Raw genomic sequence first — 26,887 nt, forward strand, 5'->3', positions numbered from 1 at the left:
GAGAGGCAGGGACAAGCTCTCAGAGGCCCCCGAAACCTTCCCTCCATGACAATTTGCTCTTCCTTACGTAGTTTTTAAAAGCAAACGAAAATTTAAACAACAAAATTATCTATTCGCTTTATTTGTCTCTCGCAGATTAGAAGCAGCGACTTAGACACCATGAGACATGACAACAGAGGGATGGTGAGCGGGAAGGCAGAAGTGGGGGTCCTTGCTGCCGGGGCAAAGCGGTGCCCTAAGCCCGAGGACTGGCTGCTTCGAGCTTGGTCGGGCGCCTGTGCCGCAACTACGGGCAGAAATGGCTCGGAGACACCCAGCCTCGGTCTGTTCAGCACCGGGAGGCCGAGGGGCGGCCTCGTCTTCAGATTGTGGTTTTTATGAACTGAACATGGCTTAGTGGGTTTGAGAAGCAGACTTTGTCAGGTCTAGACAGTCATTAATAACTGGGGAAGGACGACTTTTATGAAGGGTCTAACGGGGCTTAGAGTGTGGACTAAGGCACTTGTGGGAGTGGGGGCAGGGGGTGATGGGACAGGTGGTCCCGCCCTGCCCACTGCCCACGAGGCCCCGCCCATCGCCCATCGCCCATCGCCCGGCCCGCCCTCCCGCCGACCTTCGGCCTCACACCTGCGTGTAGTGGCCGCACATCTGGCCCGGCTCGCAGGCGGCAGCGCTGAAGTTGTAGTACTCGCGCTCCACGTGCCACTGCTCCACCGCCAGGGGCACGTCCATGCCCTCGTCCGTGATGGCGAACAGGTTCTCCCCGCGCCGCCCGCGCTCCTTGTTGTGGCCCCACACGCACTGCTGAGCGTAGGCCTTGGCGAAGGCGGCCAGCTCCGCGTCCCACCGCTGCAGGGAGGAAGGTGAGGACACCTGGGCTCAGTGAAGGCGAAGGGGACCCGGGAGGCGAGGGGAGGATGCCCAGATGCCAGGAGGAGGAGAAGGTGGGGTTCCCCCGGGCCCATGGAGACCGGAGACCCTCCCCTCCTTGCTGGGTGAGTCTTTTTTTTTTTTTTTTTTTTTTTAAATATATTTTATTGATTTTTTACAGAGTGGAAGGAAGAGAGATAGAGAGCCAGAAACATCAACGAGAGAGAAACATCGATCAGCTGCCTCCTGCACATCCCCCACTGGGGATGTGCCTGCAACCAAGGTACATGCCCTTGACCGGAATCGAACCTGGGACCTTTCAGTCCGCAGGTCGACGCTCTATCCACTGAGCCAAACCGGTTCCGGCGCTGGGTGAGTCTTGGCTGGGATCTGGCCCAGGTCTCGCTCCTGGTGGCTTCTGTGGGGGGTGAGTGCCACCACCGGTGGTGGGGTTGGCTACACTTGGGGCCATTCACCAGCTGTGTGACTTCGGACCGATGGCCTAGTCTTTCTGAATTCTCACAGGGTGTTGGGAACAGGAAATGAAGTCATGTTTGGGACAGTGTTCTTATGGATTAATATTAATATCCCAAGTGAAACTTGGCAGCGAGGCCCCTGCCCACCTCCCAGGGCTGCCTGAGCTGCTCCGAGGACCACACATGTCCAGTGTGGAGTGACGCTCACCGAGAGCCCCAGTGGCCCAGAGCATGTCCCCTCCCAAAGGCAGAGTTCTCCACGGGGGACCGCGTGTGACAGCAGGCGGACAGCACTTCGGTGAGGGGGCCTCTGAGGTTCTGTGTCCCCTGCTGGGGGCACCCCTCAGAGTGGGTGTGAAGAGGGACTAACAAGGCATCTGACCAAAGGGCTGAGGAGGGAGGCCTGGATCCCATTAAACTCGTCCTGGCTTCTCCTGGAAACCATTGCCTGGCCGCAACTCTAGCTCCACCCTCCGGGGGCCCATCCAGCTGTGGGAGCCAGGCAGGCGTAAAGCACAAGAGCTGGGGCGGCTCTAAGGAGAGGGGGCTGTGTCCACACCCACTGCCCACGCTCACACGGTTCTCCGTAGGCGCTGCCGGGGGCATGGATGGGAGCACTGGGCTGGGACAGCCCGGCTACGTGACTTTGGGTGAATCCCTTTCCCTCTCTGGGACTTTTTGTCTCAAATCACTGGTCCCTGCGGTCCTCCCAAACTCTGGCCGCAGTGGGAGGTGGGGAGTGGTGAAGGGGCAGGGTGCTGGGGACAAGGACCAGGGCACGGAGATGGCCTGCTGGACCGCAGACTAGACTGTAAGCTCCTTCAGGTGGGGCAGGGACGCACCCCCACCGCCGGCACAGGGCCGGCACAGCAGGGGTCTGTCAACTGTTGACGACCGAGACAGGACCCTGCTTAAGGCAATCTCTGCTGCAGAGCCCACTCGTTTCCATTCTGACGAGATGCCTGGAGTCCCACCATTAGAGTCACTGCTCTGGGACTTAAGGCTTCTCAGCGGTCCAGAGACCCCTGGGGAGTTTTAGGAGTCACAGCACCCGCCCCCACTGGCCACATGGTCATCGTGTGAAAACAAGTCCATTCATCTACTCACTCACTCAGTCAACAGTCCTGGGCACCGTGCCAGCCTGAGGCAGCTATAGGACCAAGAAGCCCAAATTCACATCGCCATAAGCCATTAATTGGCCCGCCATGTGGTGAATGACAGATATGCAAGGGGTAGTACGAGGCACCAAAGAGGGCCATTTAGCCCGACCTGAAGGCGGGGAAGGAGACAGTAGCCAAGAGTTCTCAGGTGAGGCTTGGCCCGTGGAGAGGGTGACCCGAGAGAAAGGCGGGGCGTGAGCAGAGGCGTGGAGGGAGGAGCAGTGCTTTGGGGAAAGACAAGCAGTTCGGTGACTGGAGGAGAACCTGGGCAGGAGCGGAGGCTGGAGGCAGAGGGGGCCAGGCACACAGAGGGCCTTCTCGGGGCTGGAGCCTGTCCTGGGCTCTCGCAGCCAGTGCAGGGCTCCCAGGGGGGTCAGGCCTGTGTGCTGGGCCGTCCATTCTGCCAGTGCAGCCCGAGCCTGGGAAGCAGGGAGAGGCTTAGTCCTGGGAGAACTCGCAGACTGAGTCAGGTTGTGCCCAAGAGATCGGGGAGGAGGTAGGAAAACGGAACCTTCTGGTGGTAACGATGTGGAGGCTGCGGGAGAGAGAAGAGTCCACAGGAACCCCACCCGCCTCACCCCCGAGCATTCCCTTTTGTTCATCAAACACTTACTGAGAACTTACTCATTGTCAGGCACTGTTCTAAGTGCCTTCCACATGTTGATTCATTTAATCCTTACAACCACCCTACAAGGGGACTGTTCTGTTATCATCCCCAATTCACAGATGAGGAGGTTTGAGGCACAGAGAGGCGAAGTAACTTGGCTGAGGCCACACAGCTAATAAATGGCAAAGTGAAAACTTGAGCCTGGCTGGCGTGGCTCAGTGGCTGAGCATCGACCTATGAACCAGGAGGTCCTCATTCAATTCCTGGTCGGGGCTCATGCCTGGGTAGCAGGCTCCATCTTTCATTGTGGGGCGTGCAGGAGCCAGCTGATCAATGATTCTCTCTCATCATTGATGTTTCTCTCCCTCTCTCTCTCTCTCTCTCTCTCTCTCTCTCTCTCTCTCTCTCTCCTTTCTTCTCTGAAATCAATAAAAATATATTACCAAAAAAAAGAAAGAAAAAGATTTGAACCCAGGCCTTCTGGCTCCAGAGTCCCTGCATTTACCACTGCAGAGTTGCACCTGAGCCGTGTGCCCCCCAATGCCCAGCTGCTCCCAGGAATGTTGCCCCACTGAGGCCCATCTCTGCAGGCAAAGCAGCTCCCAGCCTGCGTAGCCCCAGCCTCAGCCAGCAAGGCTCGGGGGCATTAAGGTTCTGAAGACGGGGAAACTGGGACCCAACGATGAACTCAGGGCCTCAGGCAGAGTTGTTGGCAGAGCTGGTACCAGGCTCCTGGTTTGTGTCCGCAGCCCCTGGTGGCCCCGGCCAACAGGGCCTGAATGGCGGTGCTGTGAGTGTCTGTAGAGCCCCCCGAGATCTTTCTCCTGTGTCCTCCTGTCTGGCCCGCTGGGCAGGGTTGCCAGCCCCTCGTGATAGATCAGGAAACAGGCCTTTGACGGTAAAGGGGCCGCCAGAGTCACTTCGCCAGATTGGACTCGACTGTTAAAATGCCGGTCTCGGACCCCCCGGCTTGCTGCTGTGGTCCCCAGAGTGACCTTGCTCTCGGGGGCCAGTTATGGCTCCTTGGACACTGCCCATCAGCCCGCCAGGCTGCCTGAGGGTGGCTGGACGGGGTGGCCAGTCCAGGCCTCAGGGAGAGCAGGAAGGAGTGAGTTTCTCACTTCATTTCTTCTAATCCTGACGGTGCACATCCTGCCCTAACTGCCATCAGCTAACCCTCCCTCTGTGACAGGGTAACCACCCCCTGAATGGCTCTGTCTTCTGCAGGCTGCCCATGGATGTTTACTCCATCAGCACGTGTTGCCACCTGTATATAACAGTATTTTTCACATTTTCAAACTTCATGTAACTATATCCTAATATATATGTGTTTGAGATTTCTTTCTTTTTTGTTGTTAATCCTCACCGGAGGACATTTTTCCATTGATTTTTAAAGAGAGTGGAAGGGAGAGGGAGAGACAGAGAGAGAGAGAGAAACATCGATGAGAGAGAGACATATCGACTGGCTGCCTCCCGCACGCGTCCCGACTGGGGCTGGGGACCAAGCCTGCCACTCAAGGATGTGCCCTGGACCGGAATTGAACCCGAGACCCTTCAGTCTATGGGCCAACACTCTAACCACTGAGCAACACTGGCTAGGGCTGAGGTTTCATTTTCACCCCAACTCAAAATTCCATCTACGAGACTCAGGCCATATTGATACATGTGTGACTCCCAGTTATAGCCTCGCTTCACAGAAGAGGAACTGAGGGTCCTTCCTAGGTTAAGGGACTCACCCAAAGCCCTGGGTCGTGCAAGTGGCCGACAGAGTCCTCCCCGCCTCCTTCCGGTGCTAGCCCACCTCAGTGCCGTGCTCCTGCCGCCCTGCTTCCTCTCCTCCCCTCCTTGACAGATTGTTGTCACCAGGGTGTCCCCACCCCCACCCCAGCGACACAGGCATCTTAGGAAGCGCTGGGAAAGGGCCACTGGAGGGGAGCTGGGGCGCCCAGGCCCGGCTCTGTCGGCTGGTGACCTGCCAGCCCCTGAAGGCCCACCCTGTCCCCTAAGCCGGCGTCCTCGTCGCTATAATGGGGCTGCCATGGGGCCTGTGAGTCATATAATTTCAGAGACTCTGTCACTGGCAGGCGAGGTGAGCCTCTGAGACAGCTTTTGGCTACGGGACGGGAGGGATTGGTGGGGGGCCCTGCCCGGCACCCCTTCAGTCCTGGCAGGTGGGCGCTTCTGATCACACTCACCATTAGCAGCATGTTGGCGGCGGGTGGGGACGCCTGGGCCCGGTAGAGGTTGTGCAGGTCCACCATCGTGCGTCTCTCCTCATCACTGAGGGCTCCGGCGGGCCCCGGGGTGGCCCCCAGCAAGAGCAGCGGCGGCAGCAGCAGCGCCAGGAGACTGCGGGAGCTGTGCATGGTGGCCAGCCCTCTCTGCCTCTGCTGTCCAGGGGTCTGGCAGCTGGATTTAAAGTCCCTCCCACACAAGCACCACCCTGGCTGGGGCGGCGGGAGGGGCTGTCTGGAGGCCCAGCCGGCTCACACAATGTCTCGGGGAGGGCTGGGTGCTTGGGTCCCGACCAGGGCTGGGTTCACTCCCAGGATGGAACTCCCCTCGGAGTCCTGGGCAAACGCCTCCCTTCTCTCAGTAGCGGGGCTCAGGCCAAGCACCCTGGGAGTGCCACAGCCCATCCCTCCTGGTGGACAGGTCCTCCCGGGCCCCCAGCACAGCACCCTCTGCAGAGGGCACACCCACGGGTGCTGAGGGCAGAGCGGAGGAAGGGAGCCCGCAGACACCCCAGAGGACTGGACGAGAAGAGGAGGGCACAGGTGGCGTTGGAAGGATGGAGGAAGACGGGGTGTGTTTGGTAAAGGCTGAGCCAAACTAAGTCTGAATCTTGGTTCTGCAGCTTTGCTAGCTGTGTTTTTGGCAACTTCCTGAACGGAATCAATGACAGTAATCATACCTGCCGCACAGGGCTGGCAGCAGGGTTAAATGAGATCGAATACGCGTAAAGCACCCAGTGCGGTATCTGGCACGTAGTAGGCCCTCTGTAACAGTAGACAACCACCACCCACACGGCAGGAGCCTGGCCGGCTCCCAGCCCCAGGGGGAGGCAGACGCTGGCTTCCTGGCGGAGGGACTGGTGCGTCCCTCTCCAGCTGGGTCCTGTCGCAGGGCTTGTCTGTGGATAGGATGCCGGCTCCCATGTGCTCTCTGGGAACGCCGGTGCTTGAGGTGCGCCTTTGGAAGTGGGGTGCTGGGGTTACTCCTGCTCGGAATATGTAGAAAATAGAATATGTTCATTTTTCAAATCCAGAGAGCAGAAACGCAGTGGGGTGATGAGCTGATGAGCAGGGGCTCTGAGGGGAGGGTATGGGAGGGAAGGAGGCCCCGTGGGCAAGCGCTTGGACGAGGCGACCATGCAGGGCGGGGCTGAGGTCTTGGCCTTCATGAGGCAGGCAGCTGGAACCAGTGCTGTGGAGCTCGGCTGGGATCTGCGAAGCCTGCACGCTCAGTGAATGGGGACCAGGAAGAAGTCTGTTTACTGGCTTTGAAAGATGCAATAAAACCTGTCACTGCTCAGGTCTCTGAGTAAAAACAAAAGCAAAAACAAAATAATATGATTCAACCACAAAAAGACGATTAGGACTAATTAAAAAATTCAGCAAAGTCTCACAATACAAAACCAACCCACAAAAGAAGTTGTGTTTCTATACACAACAATGAACACTCCAAAAAGAAAATTAAGAAAATAGTTCCAGCCCTGGCTGGATAGCTCAGTTGGTTAGAACGTCGTCCTGATACACCAAGTTTGTGGGTTTGATCCCCGGGTCAGGGCACAACTAAAGAACACATAAGTAAGTGAAACAACAAATCAATGTTTCTCTTTCTTATTCTCCCTCTCTCTAAAAATCAATTTAAAAAAGCAATTGGAAGTTTGAAGAAATATATTATTTTTAAAAAAGAAAATGATTCCATTTTTAATAGCAATAAAAAGAGTAAAATACTTAGCATAAACTTAACTAAGGAGGCAAAAGACTCCTACATGAAAACCTACGAAGACATGACCGACTGGTGTGGCTCAGCAGTTGAGCGTCAACCCATGAATCAAGAGGTCATTGATTCAATTCCCGGTCAGGACACATGCCTGGGTTGCAGCTTTAGCCACAGTAGGGGGCGTGTAAGATGCAGCCGATGGGTGATGTTTCTCTCTCATTGATGTTTCTATCTCTATCCCTCTCCCTTTCTCTCTCTCTCTCTCTCTCTCTCTCTCTCTCTCTCTCTCTCTCTCTCTCTCTGTTTCTCTCCCCCCCTCTTTCACTCTCTCTAGAAATCAATGGAAAAAATATCCTCAGGGGAGGATTAACAACAACAAAAAAGGTTCTAGATATGGATGGTGGTGATGATTGCACAACAATGTGAATGGATTTAATGCCACTGAACTGTTCACAGAAGATGGTTAAAATATTAAACTTTATGTTATGTATATTTTACAACAAGAACACTAATAATAACTTGGGGATTCTTATATTGGTCCATAGTAGGGCGAATTGAGTAGGTAGGGGGTAGTTTCCGCAGAAACAAAGGCAAAATCATATCTGGAGGGAGCTTTCACAACCCAGCTTGGGCCATCCATGAGGGGAAAAAATCCCCAGCTTTAGCTCACAGTCAGAAATTATAAAAACACATGAGGAACTGAGCTACCATGAGCAATGGCATACAACACAAACAGGAGGATTTCTGTCTCCAAAATTTGAGATAATAGAACAATCTAGAAGATTTTCAGATAACTATATTTAAAACCAGAGGCTCAGTGCACAGATTCATGCACCGGTGGGGTCCCTTGGCCTGGCCTGCACGCTCTCACAATCCGGGACCCCTTGGGGATGCTGGACTGCCGGTTTCGGCCTGATCCCACAGGCCAGGCTGAGGGACCCCACCGGTGCATGAATCCGTGCACCGGGCCTCTAGAATGCATATAAGATCTTTGGCTAATTTCTTTCCACTCTCCCTTTTCCTCCCTTCCCTCTGAGATTCATCATTCTGTTCCATGTTTCCATGCCTGTGCATTGAGCATCTGCCCCCTGGTGGTCAGTGTGTGTCATAGCTACCAGTCGAATGGTCAACAGTTGGCCAGTCGCTTAGGCTTTTATATGTATAGATGATTAAGGAAATACATGGGTAGCTGAAAAAGGGAGAAGAAAGATTTAGGAGGCAGAGTGTAGCATAGCATGGGGGCGAATTAGAAGAGTGCAGGAAAATGGGCTGGTCTGCGGGGAAGAGGAGAAGATACTGGGAACATCAGAGTGCAGGAGAGAAGACTAAGAGAAAGCAGGCTAGACCTACAGCAGCTCGCTAGGCAGCTTCCCAGGGCGTTCGGCCGCTGAAGCTGTGAGATGGAGATCTTTCTCTGTGGACAAGAGAACGTGGTGAGTCCCTGAAGCTTGGTCTTGAGGATGAAATAGGAAGACTTAGAAGGAAACATGGACATCACAGGGAGTTAAGGTGCTGAAGGCCTGGCCCGGGAGGTGCTGGACTCAGTGGGGCGAGGGACAGGGTGCTCAGAAGCCACTGGGCAGAGCAGACACTGGCACTGCAGGCTGCCCTGGTGTCACCCTCATGCCTCGCCTGGCCTCTCTGCAGCAGAGGGAAATAGCTTTGTAAGCCGAGCACAATGGGCAGCATTCGTTCATTCACTCATTCACTCATTCACTCTCTCAGCAAAGGGTTACAGAGCCGGGTGCTGAGCTGCTGAGTACGACAGCCCAGTTCTTGCTGCCATGAAGCAGGTGGCCGCACGGCATATAGTGCTGTGGATAAGAGCGTGGGGCTTACCAGCGGGGTGGCCTTGGGCAAGTTATTTCCCTGCTTGCTAGCCTCAGTTTCCTCACCTGTAAAGTGGGCTTAGAACAGAACCTATCTCGTAGGAGGAGTGAAAGCATGAAATGAGTTAGTACGTGGATAGGGCGTGGGATGGTGCCTGGCACATACCGAGTGCTCATGGAGTTAGCCAGTGGAACGTGTTCGCTATCATTATGATGGGGGAAGAGCTTACGGGGCCCCAGGTTGTCGCAGAGGCTGAAGCTGGAGGGGAGGACACACCCGTGGGAGGCGGGATGCTGGTGTGGGGGCGCATGGCTGTGGACGGGGAGGCAGAGGAGGAGGAGCCTGGTCTGCCTGACAGGGAAGGTGAGTTGGGAACAAAGACTAGTTAAGACCAGAGCCTGCGAGAGTGTTTGGGGACCACGGGTGTGCAGCCAGAGAGCCCTGCTCGGCCTGGGCACCTTCCCTCACCCCGGGGGCGACTCCTCATCACAGCCCCCAGGTGGGCCTTGCAATCCCCACACACGCAAGAGGTAGAGTGATTTCCCCAGCGTTGTGGTGAGGGGAGCAGTGGCAAGGGGTGGGGCCAGAGCCTGACCTGCCCCTGCAGAGAGGGCGGTTGAAGGCGAGCGGACAGGGAAGAGAGGAATAGAAGACAGGCAGTTAGGGGAGGGGAGAGGGAGCAAGAGACGACAAAACCGGGCACATGGGGGCCTGGCTGTGGCTGACATCTACAGATCTTCACGTTTTCTGACTCAGAGGAATGTGTATTTTATTTTGAATTTATTTCCACTTGAACAGCAGAACTCCACCACAAACACTGATGGCAACGAGGGGGAATTCCACCTCTGTGCTGGCTTCTAGCCTTTGAGCAGGTGCCTCTCTCTCCTGCCAGATGTTGATCACTGCTCTCAGCACAGCAGGTGTGGGAACTAACAGTGAGCACCGAGAAACCCCTCAGCAAGCTGACATGGGTGTTTGATGTCTGCCGAATCTGCAATGGAAAAACTGGGCCTTTTTGCCCTACCTGCGTTTTGCTCAGTGGATAGAGCATTGGCCTGCGGACTGAAGGGTCCTGGGTTCGATTCTGGTCAAGGGCATGTGCCTGGGTTGTGGGCTCAGTAGGGGGCGTGCAGGAGGCAGCCGATTAATGATTCACTCTCATCATTGATGTTTCTCTCTCTCTCTCTCCCTCTCCCTTCCTCTCTGAAATCAATAAAAATGTATTTTTTTTAAAAAAACTGGGCCTTTTAAAATCTGCTTTCTATTTCATTTTTCTAAGAATCAATTTTTAAACTTTTTATTTTGAAATAACTAGACTCACAGAGAGTCACAAAAATAACACATCGAGTCCAAGGAACCCTTTGCCCAGCTTCCCCCCAATGGTGACGCCTAATAGAACTCTGGCACAATATCAAACAGGAAAACTGACATTGTTTTCTGTTCACTGATATCAGACCTCATTGAGATTCCACTCACCTGTGTGCACATACACGTATGTGTGTGTGTAGTTCTGTGCCATTTGTTATATATATATATATATATATATATATATATATATATATATATATATATTTGATTTTTTACAGAGAGGAAGGGAGAGGGATAGAGAGTTAGAAACATCGATGAGAGAGAAACATCGATCAGCTGCCTCCTGCATATCTCCTACTGGGGATGCGCCTGCAACCAAGGTACATGCCCTTGACCGGAATCAAACCTGGAACCCTTTAGTACGCAGGCCGATGCTCTATCCACTGAGCCAAACCAGTTAGGGCAGTTCTGTGCCATTTGATCTCAGATTTGTGTTGTCACCATGAAAACTAAGATACAGAACTTAGAGAGACTCCCTCCTGCTAGCCTTTTATTGTCAGACCCCCACCCCTAACCCTGTCCCCGCAACCACTACTCTGTTCTGCATCCTGTACTTTCATCATTTCAGAAATAGCGTATAAATGACCCACCAGGTGGCTCAGTTGGTGGAGTATTGTCTCGTTCACCAAAAGGGCACACACCTAGGTTGTAGGTTTGATCCCCGGTCAGGAAGCATACAGAGGCAACTGATCAATACTTCTTTCTCATCTCTCTCTCTCTCTCTTCCCCCCTTCCTCTCTCTCTAAAATCAATAAAAACGTATTCTTAAGTGAAGATTTACAAAAAAAGAGAAGATGATTATATAAATGGAATCGTACAGCATGCACCCTTCGGAGACTGGCTTGTTCTCTAAGCATAAACGCCCTTGGATCCATCCAGGTCATTGCGTGTATCAATAACTCACTCGTTTATATGGCGGAATAGTGTCCCACGGTATAGACGTGTACCACGGTTTGTTTAGCCACTCACCGGCTGAAGGACATTTGGGTTGTTCCCAGTTTGTGTTGTTAGGATAAAGCTGCTGTGAACATTGTGGATGGATTTTTGTGTGAACACGGGTTTTTCTTCCTCTGAGACAAACGCTGAGAATTCGATGCGGGGCCCCGTGGTGAACTGCAGACAACTTCCCAGCTGCCGTGGATGAGGATCTAGCTCCTTCCCACCCTTGTCAGCACTTGTGTTGATCCCTAGTTTTTATTTTAGCCATCACTGTGGGTTGAATTATGTCCCCTGCAAAGATATGAATGGGATCCTACTTGGAAAAGGGGTCTTTACAGATACAATCAAGTTAAGGCACACAGGGTTCAGGGCGGGCCTTAAACCCAATGACTGGTGTCCATATAAGAAGGCCCTGTGAAGGCGCAGACACAGGAAGACGGCTGGGGGACAAAGGAGCAGAGCTGGGCTGATGCAGCTACAAGCGGAGATGCACCGGGATCGCAAGCAGCTCAAGGAGCTGGAAGAGGCGAGGAAGGAGGGAGCGTGGCCTGCCAACACCCGGATTTCAGGCTCCGGCCTCCAGAACCGTGGGAGAATGATTTTGAAGCCACTCAATTTATGAGGCAGCCCTCAGAAACGGACGCAGCCATTGCACGGGTGTGCAGTGAGCGCTCCCTGTGGTTTAAGCCACATTTCCTAGGGAATAAGGATGACGGACATCTTTTCATACGCTTACTTACCATCCGCTTTGGTGAAGTGTCTGCTCATGACTCCTCCATTTCTAACTGGATTGCTTTGTTGTTTTTTACAAATATGTTGTTATTGATTTATTTTTTTAGAGAGAGAGAGGAAGGGAGAGGGATAGAGAGATAGAAACGTCAATGCGAGAGGAACATCATTGATTGGCTGCCTCCTGCACGCCCCCCACTAGGGATCGAGCCCATACCCCGGGCATGTGCCCTGACTGGGAATCGAACTGGCAGCCTCTTGGTTCCTGGGTCGATGTGCTGACTGAGTTGTTGTGGGGTTGTTGTTTTTTTTACTATTGAGTTGTGAGTTTTTAGGATATTTGGTAAAATAGTCCTTTGATGGATGTCTGCCTGTCTTTTATTTTCATGGTATTTTACAAAACGATTGGTTTGTAATGGACGTCTCACAAAAACAAACCCGTCCTGGCTGGTCGCCTGAGCAGCGCAGTCCTGGTCCCTTCTCTCTCTCTGTGTCCTGAGTGGAACAGCAGCACCTGGGGAATGTTGGTTCTGGCTTTTTTCTCTGATCGTTTGTCATAAGTAATTTCTCCAACTCGCTCCATACCTTCATAGCCACCACTTTCCATGGTTACAGAGTACTCCAGGCAGTCCCCGTGCTGTCATTCACGCAGCCGGGCCCCAGGTCGGACAGCAGGTTACAGCTGGTCTTGGAGACACGTCTGAACCGCGGGCCCGCGGCACGGCTTTGGCTGAGATGTGGCTGTTTTCTCCTTCGTCCACCTCACCCTGTAGCTCAGCGTGTCTTCCGTAGGAATGCGTGCGGCAGGCACACTGCTGGCGGCCACATTCTGTTCTCATGGAAACCAAAGGTCACCGGCCCGGGCCCAAACCCCCTGGAAGCTTGGCTTTTGCAGTCGCAGCCACTGGAGGGTCTGACAAGGGCAGAGTCTTTAGTTCCACCACCGTGAGCCGCAAACCTGGGCCGCAGCAGTATGGACCCTGTGAGGCCTTTTTCCAGGCCCAGTGCTGAAGACGGTGGTTCTGCGGGCGATGGAGAAGACAGCGCCAGGCCTCCTGCCCGCACCCCGCGCCGCCCTCGCTGGCAAACGCCCTCCTGGTTTTCAGACCCGGGTTTCGGGCAGGTTCCTCCTGAACGAAGCACAGGCCTGCCCTCCCCAGGCCTCTACTTCCCGCTGTTGGGGAGAATGACAGGGGCGTCACCTGGGACTGCCCCCCCCCACCCCCCCACGGCCAGTCATTGCTGTCAGCGGGCGCGCGTGTGAGGGGCCAGAGACTGGAGGCATCGCTCGCTCCCCCACGTGCCTCACACCGTCCTGCGTGGGGAGGTGTCCCCTGCCTTTGCCTCCCTTGACCCTGTCGCCCTACCACCCGGCCCTGCTTCCTGCCACTCCTGCCTCGGACTAAAGTGACACCCAGTCCTGGAAAGTCTGGGAGCCCTCCCGAGTTCTTTCCCCCTGGAGCAGTTTCAGGGACCCTCTCCACACAGTTCCCCCGAGGCTGTGGGTGGGGGGATCCCGGGAAGGGAGTCGCCTGGATGGGGCACGGGTTCCTGAGGACACGGAGCTCACTCAACCAGAAGCCACAGAGCTGCACCCCCAGCCCACCTTTGTGCTTCTCGGAAGTGGGGGAGAGGGAGCAAGAGGAGAGAACAGAGGTGGGGGACACCCGGATGGAGGTGCAGAGAGAGGCTGGAGGATGAGACAGAGGAAGGGAGGGAAAGCAGGTCAGAGATCTGAGGAGGCAGCAGGCGCGCCCCATGCAGACTCTAAGCCTGTCACTCGCTCGCTGAACAAATCCTCGCCCTCAGACCTCACTGTGTTCCTATGTAAAATGGGGTAATGCCATCTGCCTCAGGGGTGGCCGGGGTGAGTCTGTAAAATGAACGAATGCCATTAATGGATAAAGCACTGGACAAAGGCGGCGGCTGCTCCACGCAGGTGGAGAGGGGCAGGGCCCGGGGGCTCAGCAGGGCTGACGGGACCCCTCAGCTCCTGGCCTGGGGTCATGGCTCCGGGATGGCACTGAGGGGCTCTGTGGAGAGGGCATCCGCCCCCCGGGTGGGGGACCACAATGTATTGCCCCAGAGAGAAGGGCCTGGCACACTGCAAGCCCCAGATTATAACCGGGCTCCCTCTGCCTCTGAGTGCCAGACTCAGCACAGCCCAGAGCTGCGGCCAGCAGCCTCGGCCTCGGCGGGCTGGGCGCCTGGCCCAGACCTCCCCGGGGCCGCTGGCTTCTGGTGCAGACAGTTCCCTGCAGAGCACAGCTGCCCGGTCCTGGGGGACCTGTGAGGCACAGGCCCTCGTTAGGAGTGGGGGGCCCGGCTTGGTCAGGGAGCTGCTGCGGGGGAGCCTGTGGGAAGGGACGTGGGGGCAGAATGTGGGGGCAGTGGTGGGGCAAGCGAGAGGGACACCCACGAGGTGAGTGTGCCAGCCGGAGGCCAGCCGTGCCGGGGCTTGTGCCGACCCTTCCTAGCTGGCTGCAGGCCGGTCACCATGGCAGCAAGGACCCGCGCCGAGTGTCTGTGAGGATGGAGGATGGTGACGGCGACCAGGGCAGCTGAGTGGCACACGTGGGCTGCGTGGACACAAGGACGGGACTCGTGTCTCCCAGCAGGAGGGTCAGCCTTTGGTCTCCTGTCTCCACCTCAGTGTCCTCATACCCAGCCCGTCTTCTCTAAGCGTGCGCTGGCTGTGCAACCTTCCCGCGGGGAAAGGAGCGCGGGTCACGTGAGCGAGCACTCACGTGGGCGCCACGGCCTCAGGGCCAGAGCGTGGCAGCCCGGGCCCCTTCTCCGATCCCGAACTCCTGCTTCTCGACACGGCGCTGGCCGGCTGTCTGACATTTGCCTGGTTTCCATCTACTCTTCACTGTGCCCAGCTCAGTATCATACTCTGTCTGTCCGTCCCAAACCCCAGCGCTGTCCAGAGGCCGCAGCCACCAGCCGCAAGCGGTTACCCAGCCTTGAATGTGGCGAGTGTGACTGAGGGGTCGCACTTTTTATTTTAATTAAAATTTAAATAGCCACGTGCGGCCAGTGGTTACTGCATTGGCCAGTACGAGCTTGCTGCCTCTAACACTGGCTTTCTTTCCCTCCCTCCCTCCCTCCCTCCCTCCCTCCCTCCCTTCCTTTTAGGATTTCTTACACGAGGCCCCTGGATCCACACCGCTCAATACACAGCCTTCTACTTACTCATCTTCCCACTCAGGACATTTGCTAATACAAGTGACGCTGGACGATCCTTTCGGTGCACGTCTCTGCCTGTCTTTCCTAACTCCTTCACATCCAGCGGCCCTGAGCCCGGGTTATTCGCACCCTCCCACTGCCCGCCTGGCCCTGGTCTCTGTCCACCCCCCTATCCCGCCCCCCACACACACTGTCCCTGCCCTGTGTCCGTCAGCCACCCAGCCAGGCTGCGGGCTCTCAGACACCACCGTCACCCGTGTCTTTCCTTCTCAGGAGCCAGTGGCTCCCATTCCTGTCACATCTGATCCCCACTCTTCTGCTCGGACCCCAGGCCCCCACACCTGGCCCTGCCCAGGCTCCCTGTGTCCGCCCACCTCCCGGTCCTCTGCACACAGCTCGCTGCTCCTCCCGGTGCCTTCACTTTCCAGGTAGAACAGCCGCCCCTCACTCTGGAATGTCTGCCCCCTGCCCTCCCTCCATGGAAGGCGGTTGTATCTCTGAGGCCCGCTCCGGCCTCCTTAGTTTCATCCTGCAGCCTCCGTCCCGGAGCCCCAGCCTGGCTGCATGGTGCCTCCAGACCACCCAGGCCCGCCCTCGGCGCTCCCCTCGCAGCTTAGTGTGGGTGCAGCTTCGGAGTCCAGAGAGGTGTGGGCAAGGTCCGATGCCTCCAGCCAAGGGCACTGTCTCCACAGGTGGGCACCGCCAGCCCTGCTCCCAGGCTCCCTTTCCTGGGCTCCCACGGTGGCCGCTCTGCCACCTTCCCACGGGCCGTGTTCACCGTTTGCCTGTGTCGTATCGCCATGCTGGTTTCAGTCAAATCTGGGAGCCACTTCTTCGGGTGACTGCACACCTGCTCCATTCATTCATTGTGTGTGGATGCGGTTTCTTTCTCAACGTTCGGTTCTTGAAGCACCGCACCCGGTTCCCGTGTCTCCTCAACGAGGGGCCGGGCCGCGCTCCTTCCTGTAGCCCGGCGGGCCTGAGGCTGGGCATCTGGACAGAAGCCTAACACGTACAGCCCGTGTGCCCTGCCTGGCTCGGGCTCAGATGCCTGGAGACTGGCAGGGGGCAGAGCTGCTGGCACTGGGGGCCGGGCGGGGGGAGGGGGCGGGGGCCCGGGACCAAGAGCTTTTCCTGGACTTAGTTCTTTCTCCCCGAGGCTCGAGTGTGCAGTCGGCTGCACATCTGTGAGGTGCCCGCACCAGGAAGGGATCTGGTGAGCGGCCAGAGGGTGGCCACCTCTGCCCCTGTGAGCTGCCGAGGGGCCCAGAGGGCAGGAGAGCAGCAGGGCCCTCCAGCAGAACATGGAAGGAGCTGGCTTCCCCCGAAAAGAATGAGTTTTGCCCTTGACCCTCAAACCCAGGCCAGGCAGAATGAAGAAAGCTGGGTGGCAGCAGATGGGACGAAGGTGGAGCCTGGTGCAGGGCTGTGTGGTGACACCTGCCAGGTGAGTCACAGAGGGTTCAGGGTGGACTGGGCCAGGGGAGCCGAGAACTAGGGAGGGCGGGAGCAGAAATAGACAGGATGCCACCAACTGAGGAGGATGGTGGTCAGAGCACTGGCTGGGCTCTTCCTCTTCTGATTCCACCACCAACTAACTACCTTATCTACACTAATTAAAGAGAAACATGCAGATAGACTGTCCCTCCGTTATGCCCACCAGCCAATCAGAGCAATATGCAAATTAACCCAGCAGAGATGGCGGTTAATTTGCATACACAGGCACGGAGCGAAGACTGAAGACAGCGTAGAAGGAAGCCAAGCGCTGCAGAAGGGAGCGAAGCGGTGGAGACAGGAGGGAGCGAGGCAACAGAGACGGGAGGGAGCGAGGCAGCAGAGACGGGAGCAAAGCCCGCCTTGGAAGGCTTCGCTCCCTCTCTGCTTCGCTCCGGTCTCAGGAAGCCCTATTCTTGCAGGAATCTTCCTGCAACGGGCCTCTAGTCTATCATAAGCAGGGGGGGGGGGGGGGGGCTGGTGTGTTCAGTGGCTGGAGCATTTGCCCACACACTGAAGGGCCGTGAATTTGATTCCCAGTCAAGGGCTTGGGCCTGGGTTGCAAGTTCAATCCTGGGCCCAGTTAGGGCTCATGCTGGAGGCAACCGATCAATGTGTCTCTCTCACATTGATGTTTCTCTCCCTCCCTCCCTTTCACTCTCTCAAAAAAAGCAATGGAGAAAATATCCATGGGTGAGGATTAGAAAGCAAAGGAGGGGGTGGTCAGAGAACCTTTTAGGTCTGCTTTCAGCGACTTGGAGGAGGGCTCGTGACTGGCGGAGCCTGTCCGCAGTGGAGGGCAGACCTCAGTGAGGGAGGAAGCAGCTGCGGACAGAGGGGTGGGAGAGCAGCAGTGAGTGCCTGCTCTGTGCAGGGCCCCTGAGCCAGGGAGCCCCGCTGAGTTAGGGATGAGAGCAGTCACCTCCTGTAACCAGAACTGGGACTCCTCCGAGGCCCCGTCTCCTGGGGGCGGGGCCCTATGCGGGCACCTGCCTGAGGGCTGAGGGAGGGGCGGCTCATCCAGCCGGTTTTCAGGTGAACGCTGTATTTCTTACACTTACTAGGAATCATTAACTGAGCTTTCAGTCCTTTCTCCAGGTGGGGGTGGAAAATAAGGGTTTTTTAAACAAGGAAGGAGGGACTATGGCAGGCAGTTAAGGAAATAGGAGCTCCTCAGTAGGGCAGAGTGAGGAGGACAAAGTCCACTCAGGTCGGGGAGGGCAGGAGTCTCGGCTGAGGGAGGCCTCAGGTGTGAGAGAGCAATGGCCTCAGTGCAAGGACGCAGCCTCACCTGCTGAGCTCCACCAATGGAAGCAAGACCCTCCACCAACAGAACACTACGATTCGCTTTATTGCATGCGATACTCGCTTCATTTATTTTTAAAATGTTTTTATTGATTTCAGAGAGGAAGGGAGAGATAGAGTCATCAATGATGAGAGAGAATCACTGACCGGCTGCCTCCTGCACGCCCCACATTGGGATCGAGCCGGCAACCTGGGCATGTGCCCTGACCGGGAATCGAACTGTGACCTCTTGGTTCATAGGTCAACAACGTTTAACCACTGAGCCATGCCTGCCCAGTCAACACTCACTTAATTTCGGAGGTCTGGAACCGGACCCGCAATATCTCTGAGGCATGCCTGTACTAAATGGGTTTCATAAATCAATACTTCATTAATATGGAAAAATGTTAACATCTGTTAAATCTTAGTGGTGGGTACAGATACTGTTAGAATTCAGAATATACCCGGATTATACAGAAGCAAACAAAAGGTCTGACTGGAGCTGTCACATTAAGCCCGAGACATTTAAAAGAAGTGGTGATAGCTATACAAACATGAGAAAAACAATAAAGAAAGGAGCATGCGTGTGATTAATGAAAACCCAAGTATAAAGGAAAATCTAATCCAAGGAACAGAAAAAATTTCCTGTAGCATTTTGAACTACAGAAAAATTTAACGACATGAATTCAAAAAAGTAAGCAAAGATGAAATGACAGAATGAGATAAAAAGGAAAAAAACTGAGGGGTCCTTATACAGCTAACACATCAGAAGCAACAAGAAGCAATAAATATGGCTGAAAAACAAATTAACAGAGGAAACCTTTCAGATAATCATGGTAAATAAAGTAAAAGGCAAGTATTAAAAAGAAGACAAAAGTCATAGAAGATCAAAACAGTAAAACAAAGAATCTGAAACAGAACTCAACAAAAAGAGAAAAAAGAAAGTATTCATAAAGCAATACAAGAATCTTTGTGAGAATTGTTAACGCAAAAAACATTTAAACCTATAAAGAATTTTTGTGTTTACTTGAGCCAAACTGTTGACAATTGCCAGGAAGCAGTATCATTAACGGATTGAGAGAATGGAGGGTTTTCCTCTATTTTTATACATTGCAATCAAAGGAGGGACATAGATAGCTAACATGAAATCCATTGGTGATAGACTAGAGAGGCGGGAGAAAGCAAAGCAGGGAAACCTCTGGGATTGGATAAAAAGTAAAATGATGGACACATACTTAGGTGAGTGCAGGATCAATTAACATGATAATGAAGGAATTCATGGTATCTGTCCTGGCGCCCAGCACATGAGGCTGTGCCCCAAGGGGTCCAGAAAAAGGGAAGTTACAAGTTACCCTGACATTTCAAGGGTATGTTATCATAGATGCAAAAAGACAGATAGGCTCAGTTAAGGTAAAGGTTAACCTTGTCAGGGAAGATACTGGCCTAGGAGGTGACCACCCACCATAACTGCTTTTAGTTAAAGTTTAATTTCAGACCATCCTTTGTGGTTACTTTAGGTCTCTGAGTTTGCAAGACCGCCATGCAGGCCTCCCTTAGCTTGTCAGGTTAGCATGTGGCCCCTTTCATCCACAGAATGAAGAATGGAACTGGAATTCAAAAGAGCGTACCTTGAGCCTTGTGCTGCTCACTGGTTAGAGTACCAGCCCGCGTACTGGTTGCAAGTTCACTTCCCAGTCAAGGGCACACAGCTGGGTTGCAGGATCCATTTACGGCCCCAGTTGGGGCCATGCAGGAGGTGACCATTCGATGTTTTGCTCACATAAATGTTTCTTTCTCTCTCTTCCCCTGTCCCTTCCTTCCACTCTCTCTAATATATATAAGAAGGAATATATATATATATACACATATACATATATATATGCCTAAGTGACTGTACAACTGCCCAACCGGTAGCTATGATGCACAATGACCACCAGGGGGCAGATACTCAATGCAGCAGCTGCCAAGCTGCAGTGACTTGGCAGCTACAGTTCTCAGGTGACGCACCCCAGAATCGAGCTCCCTCCTCTCTGGTTCCAGGTGCGTCACCTGAGAACTGTCCTCTTGCAATCCAGGACCCCTCGGGGGATGTTGGAGAGCCAGTTTTGGCCCAATCCCCACATGCCAGGCCGAAGGACCCAGATTTGGGCACTGGACCTCTAGTATGTGTGTGTATGTGTGTGTGTGTGTGTGTGTGTGTGTGTGTGCTAATAAAAGAGAAACATGCAAATTGACCGTACCTTCTCTATACCCTAAGCCACACCCACCAGTCAATCAGAGCGACTATATGCAAATTAACCCAACCAAGATGGTGGCCAGCAGCCAGAGAGCTGGAGCAAGCAGGAGGCTTGGTTGCTCCGGCGATGGAGGAAGCCAAGCTTCCCACCTGCCCTGGCCGGCTGTGGCCTCCGCTAAAGGCCACAAATTTTCAATTATAGAAGATAAATAAATCCCAGATACCTGCTTCCAGCCAGCCTCCACTGGGAGCTTAGGTGGCTGGGGGCTGTGGCCACCCTGCAAATAGCCATCAGCCCCTCACTCAGGCTGGCCAGGCACCTCAGCAGGGACCCCCCACCCTGAAGGGACTGTGGCCAGCCTGCAAATAGCCATCAGCCCCTCGCCCAGGCTGGCCACACCCTCAAGGGGTGAGGGTCCCTGCTGGGGGCTTGACCAGCCTACAAACAGCCCTCAGCCCCTCACCCAGGCTGGCCAGGCACCCCAGTGGGGACCCCCACCCTGAAGGGGGTGTGGCCAACCTGAAAACGGCCCTCAGCCACTCACCCAGGCTGGCCAGGCACCCAAGCGGGACCCCCGCCCTGATCCGGGACACCCTTCAGGGCAAACCAGCCAGCCCCCACCCATGCACCAGGCATATAATGAAAGGGTAATATGCAAATTGACCCTAACAGCAGAACGATTGGGAATGACTGGTCACTATAACACACACTGACCACCAGGGGGCAGACAAACAATGCAGGAGCTGCCCCCTGGTGGTCAGTGCGCTCCCACAGGGGGAGCTCTGCTCAGCCACAAGCCAGGCTGCCAGCTGCCAGCACAGTAGTGATTGCGGGAGCTTCTCCCGCCTCCTCAGCAGGGCTAAGGATGTCCAACTGCAGCTAGGCCTGGTCCCCGCTAGCAAATGAACATCCCCCAAGGGCTCCTGGCTGCCAGAGGGATGTCTGACTGTCAGCTTAGGCCCGCTCCCCTGGGGGAGCGGGCCTAAGCCAGCAGATGGACATCCCCCAAGTGGTCCCAGACTGCGAGAGGGCACAGTCCAGGCTGAGGGACACCCCCCCCCCCGCCAAGTGCACAAATTTTTGTGCACTGGGCCTCTAAATATATATATATACCCATCCTTGAGTGAGGATTAAAAAAAATAAATAGAAAAAGAATGGAATTGCAACTCAAAAGGGCATAACTTTACACCAAAAGGTTGTGGGTTTGAATCCCGGTCAGGAAACATACCTAGATTGTGGGTTCTATTCTTGGTCAGGGCGTGTACGGGAGGCAACCGATGGATGTTTCTCCCTCTTTCTCTCTCCCTTCCTCTCTTTAAAAAAAACAAACAGCCCTAGCTGGTTTGGCTCAGTGGATAGAGCGTCAGCCTGCAGACTGAAGGGTCCCGGGTTCGATTCCGATCAAGGACACATACCTGGGTTGTGGGCTCGATCTCCAGTAGGGGGCATGCAGGAGGCAACTGACGTTTCTCTCTCTCTCTCTCTCTCTCTCTCTCTCTCTCCCCCCCCCCTCCCTTCCTCTCTGAAACCAATAAAAATATATTTAAAACAAACAAACATACTCTTGGGTGAGGATTTAAAAAAAAAAAAAAAGCCACATCTTGTTCCAGGAAAAACTGATAAAGAACAAGAAAGAAAACTCTTCAGGCATACAGATTATTTTTTTTTTTAAAGAAAAAAGAACAAAAGAGAGCACAAATCACCTTCATTTTAAAGGGATGTCAGGCTGGCCTGTCTTGTCCCCACCAACAGTCACTGTTGCCAAATGACAATGGAGAAATGTCTCTCAAGTCCTGAGCCAAACCAAGTGTGATGCAAGCAGCATGTTCTCTTCAGCCAAGCTGCACGCACAGAGCATCCTCGCACACGGAGCAGGCAGCATTCATGGCCCGTCCTGGGAAACTTAATGATGCAATTCAAAAACGACTCAGGAGTGAAGAAGCGATGGTGACAGTAGGGGTGGCGGGTCACACATCAGTTTAAACATAAAATGAAGGCTAAATAACCATGAGAGTTATGGTTTCAGAGAAGAAAATGCACAGATAGTGACAAAAATCAATATACTAGTAGGTATAATTAATACAAGTTGGGAAACAGAGGAAGAGATAAGGCGGGAGAAAGAGCAGACAATTTCCTCATCTTCAGAGCCTTGAACCATGACATCTAAAAAGGAAACCTAGCTCTGGCCAGGGAGCTCAGTTGGTTAGAGCATTGTCCCGATACACCAAGGTTGTGGGTTCTACCCCCAGTCAGGGCACATACAAGAATCAACCAATACATGCATCAATGAGTGGAACAACATCAATGTTTCTCTCTCCCTCCCCCACCCTCCCTTCCCCCCCTCAAAAAAATCAATCAATAGATTAAAAGATGAAAAGGAAACCTTATTAAGAAGAATTCTAGTTTCAATGTTTCTCACGATCTTAGCTTCAGAGATAACTTTTAGGAACTAATATTATTTCTGTTTCTTATTCACATAAAATCGATTTAGTACTTTTATTCTTTAAAACAGCATGACTAGTCCCATTTTAATAAAAGCATTTCTGTCTGTTCTAGCTAGAAAGATCCTGGAGATGCCTAAAATGCTGTTCACCTAATGTTAGTAGTTATCTCTGAGTGGAGATTTTCATAAGATCACCCAAACTATCTTCAGTTCTTTTTTTTTTTTTTAAATATATTTTATTGATTTTTTACAGAGAGGAAGGGAGAAAGATAGAGAGTTAGAAACATCGATGAGAGAGAAACACCGATCAGCTGCCTCCTGCACATCTCCTACTGGGGATATGCTCGCAACCCAGGTACATGCCCTTGACCGGAATCGAACCTGGGACCTTTCAGTCCGCAGGCCAACGCTCTATCCACTGAGCCAAACCGGTTTCGGCTATCTTCAGTTCTTACAAGAAGAATGTATCATTTTTTACAAAAAATAAGTCATTATTCTGAGAAAAAGATAGACTAGTGAAACATCTGTCTTCAACATGGTATCTAGGGGCTTGTCAGTTTCATTTGTTAAGAAAGAGTAGCCCTGGCCCATGTGGCTCAGTTGGTTGGGTGTCGGCCCATGCACTAAAGGCTGCTGGTTCAATTCCCTGTCAAGGGCATATGCCTGGGTGGTAGGCTCAATCCAAGCAGGGGACCATATAGGAGGCAGCCAATCAATGTTGTGCTCTCACATCAGTGTTTCTCTCCTTCTCTCCCTCTCCTTTCCTTTCTCTCTAAAAACCAGTAAAATTATATATATATATGGCTAACATGCGAAGTGTCCCCTCGGGAGTTCGACCAGGAGTTCAATCACTCACTATGATGTGCGCTGACCACCAGGGGACAGTGCAGAACGAAGGAAGGCCCCGGCCAGCAGCCAGCAGCCTGGGAAGGGAGGCCCCGGCCAGCAGCTGGAAAGCCCTGATTGCCAGCCAGGCCTAGGACCCTACCCATGCACAAATTTCGTGCACCGGGCCTCTAGTTAAAAAAGAAAAAAGAAAGAGTAAAGGACACATGCCACATGGAGGAACGTGCACTAGTAAACTGGAAATCAAACTGAGCAAAAAGGATTAAAATCCCCAAATATTACATGGGATAGGAATTATAACTTCTAATTAAAAACAACCTGGAACCAACTCGATCTATAGATTCAGCCAATCCCAATGATAACTCCAGCAAGTTATTTTGTGAATAGAGACCAACATTCTGAAGTTTATACAGAGAGGCAAAGGACCTCAGATAACCAGCACATTATTGAAGGAGAAGAACAAAGTTGGAGGACTGACACCGCCCGAATTCAAGACTTAAAGATCGCCCTAGCCCAGTGATGGCGAACCTTTTGAGCTTGGTGTGTCAGCATTTTGAAAAACCCTAACTGAACTCTGGTGCCGTGTCATGTATAGAAATTTTTTGATATTTGCAACCATAGTAAAACAAAGATTTATATGTTTGATATTTATTTTATATATTTAAATGCCATTTAACAAAGGAAAATCAACCACAAAAATGAGTTCGCGTGTCACCTCTGACACTCATGTCATAGGTCCACTATCACTGCCCTAGCCGGTTTGGCTCAGTGGGTAGAGTGTTGGCCTGCGGACGGTTTGATTCCAGTCAAGGGCACATACATTGGTTGCAGGTTCCTTCCTGGCCAGACCCTGGCTGGGGCTCGTGCAGGAGGCAGCCAATTGATGTGCTCTCTCACATCAATGTTTCTGTCTGTCTTTCCCTCTCTCTTCCACTCTCCCTAAAAATCAATTGAAAAATATCCTCGGGTGAGGATTAAAAAAAAAAAAAGACTTGAAGATCAATAGACCAGAACGGAGGCCCACATAAATGTCTTTGACAAAGAAGCGAAGACAATACCACAGAGCACACATAGTTCTTTCAGCAAATGGCGATGAAGCCACTAGACATCCACATGCCAAAAAAATGAATGTAGACACAGACCATACACCCTTCATAAAAAGTAACTGAAAATGGATCATAAACCTAAATGTAAGATGCAAAACCATAAAACTCCTGGAATAGAACATAGGAGAAAACCTAGATGACCTTGGGTATGGAGATGCCATTTTGGATACAACACCAGAGGCATGATCCATGAAAGCAACAGTTGGTAAAAAAAAAAAAAAAGCAAGAAACATCAAGTGCCTATGATATGATCCCATTTTGGTAAAGCCATGACAAATGCCTTATGATGTATGATTACGAGGGCCTGGAGGAGCATGGCAGAGCATGGCAGTGTAGACATGACATTTACCTGACTAGGGGAGGGAGACTGGGGTGAGGAAGGTCCAGCAAGTAAGGGAGGAACATAAAGCAGGACACTAAACACTACGTAAGAAATGATTATATTCATGCATTTATGTAAAACTATGTAGAAAATTACTAAAAAGCATGCACACGCAAAGATGACTTAATCAAATCTCCCCTGAGTGTGTTGAGAGTGGCCCAATCTGCTGGGAGCTGGGGTGAACCATCCAGGGCCCTGGCTGTCCTCCCGCAAGGGCCCAGCATGTCCAGGGAGGCGACCCGTGAGGGGCCTGGGCTGCGTGCAGCCAGCAGGTGAGAAGGAAAAAGGCACCAGGGCGCCTGTGAGCTCTGGGCAAAGTGCAGGGACCCGGGAAGGTATTGCAGGCCTGAGCATTCCTGGCAACAGCAGATTGCAAGGCCTGGTGGACAAAGGCCGGAATAGGGATAGAAAGGGGCCTGTGAATACCAATGAGTACAAGCTGGGTGAGAACATCAGGGGACCCAGGCCAGGTGGGCCGGGGGCCCACAGAGGAGCCCCGAGGCCTGCCTCAGGAGTAGGCTATGACTGGAAGTCTCCTGAGTTATGGGAAAAGAGAAAATGGGAGAGTTAAAGAATGACAAGTACAGGAAAGTTACCAACCCACATACACACTTTTAATTGCAAGAAGTAAAACACCTTTGTTACGTACATTCTTCCCATGGAGGAAGTCTTCCAAGCTCACAGTACATTAAGTTACAGTCAATGTTCTGTACTGAGTGCACAGTAACAGCTTAGACCACTCAGAGCACAAGTGGTTGGGGCAGGAACCTGTTCCGCTGCTCCCAGCCCACCCAGGCCCACACCCTGGCGTTGCTGGCTTCTGTCTGTGATGACGTGTGACATGGTACCGTGATGGTGTGATGGCGTGATGACGGCAGGAGGAGGCTGAGCGGGGCTCGGGCTTACCTCTGCCTCCCAGTCTCCCTGCCCGCCTGTTACTGACCTTCCCACAGGAGGGAGCGTTTTCTGAGGGCGGAACCACAGAAAGAAGTTTGGAGGGAAAGCTGCCTGGGGTGAGACTGGGGGTTCCCTCTGGGAAGGCCATGTGTCAGATCCTGTCCTCAATTCTCATCGCCAAATGGACGGATTGTTTCTGAAGAGGCTGCTGGAGTTTGAAGGCTGGGACACCGCACCGGGCACGCAGTGGGCTCCTCCTGGCTGGACGCCCGCAGCACCGGCGCGGGGAGCAGTCCCCGCCAGCCCCACCGTGTGCAGCAGGCCAGGCCTCGGCCTGGACTTGTGCAGCATTTCTTCTCCCCACCCTCCTAAAGGTCTGGACTCTCCACGTCTCCAGAGAGAGGATGATAACAGACGCATTGAGCTCTAATGCTTAAATTATGCGGGCCGGGAACCCAGAGGCTGGGGCCTGGCAGAGGACAGCGGCTGGAGGCTTCCCGCCAAGGCCAGCACTTGAAGTCACGCTGTGCCCCAGGGGGTAGGGGGTTTTGGACATGGGGCGGGGGCGAGGGGGGAGCACCTGTCTGTCCTCTCTGAGATGCTTTTGTGGAAGATGCTGCTGATATGGGCTAGAGGGTGCAGGGGGTGAGGCGGCCAGGAACTCGCATGCCGATGGCGACACAGCGCATTCCCAGAGCCTCCCATTCTCCAGGTGCTTCAGGCACCCTCCCTAGCAGGTGGCCTTCCCAGCCTCCCGACCCTGACGCACACCAGCTCCGTACACCCGATGTGCAGGGATCTCACCTCACTCACCCCGTCAGAGCCCATCTCCGCCCGCCCTCCCTCACGGATTAGTGGGTGACAGGGCGCCACTGAGTGAACGAGAAAGGGCCTTGTGAACTCAGGAGAATTCCTCCTCCATGGTCAGAACTCAAATGCCCAAAAGACCCCTCTGTTCACTGCCGGGTTCACAGAGGTAGACAAGATGGCCTCTGTCCATGCAACCAGGCTCGCTGCTTCCTCTCCCGACGCTTGGCCCTCCTGCTGGCAAGGAGCAGAGGAGAGCGAGCCTCTGCTCTGGG

General features: G+C 53.4%; 1 protein-coding gene across 2 annotated transcripts in view; it reads right to left on the reverse strand.

The window, feature by feature from the left end:
• PI16 (peptidase inhibitor 16) overlaps positions 1–6,078 on the reverse strand; it is a 9,849-nt gene extending 3,771 nt beyond the window's left edge. Inside the window, exons 1-2 of one of the 2 annotated variants that reach the window (XM_059701828.1) lie at positions 5,309–6,078; positions 628–849 (exon numbers count right to left, since the gene is read on the reverse strand). In XM_059701828.1, coding sequence (XP_059557811.1) covers positions 628–849; positions 5,309–5,479 — 393 coding nt within the window. In that variant the 5' untranslated portion in view covers positions 5,480–6,078. The remainder of the gene's footprint in view (positions 1–627; positions 850–5,308) is intronic. The other variant, XM_059701827.1, reaches the window with a different exon arrangement.
• Between the last annotated feature and the right edge of the window lie 20,809 nt (positions 6,079–26,887).

The sequence above is a fragment of the Myotis daubentonii genome, chromosome 6, assembly GCF_963259705.1.
Source record: "Myotis daubentonii chromosome 6, mMyoDau2.1, whole genome shotgun sequence".
Lineage (NCBI taxonomy): Eukaryota > Metazoa > Chordata > Mammalia > Chiroptera > Vespertilionidae > Myotis > Myotis daubentonii.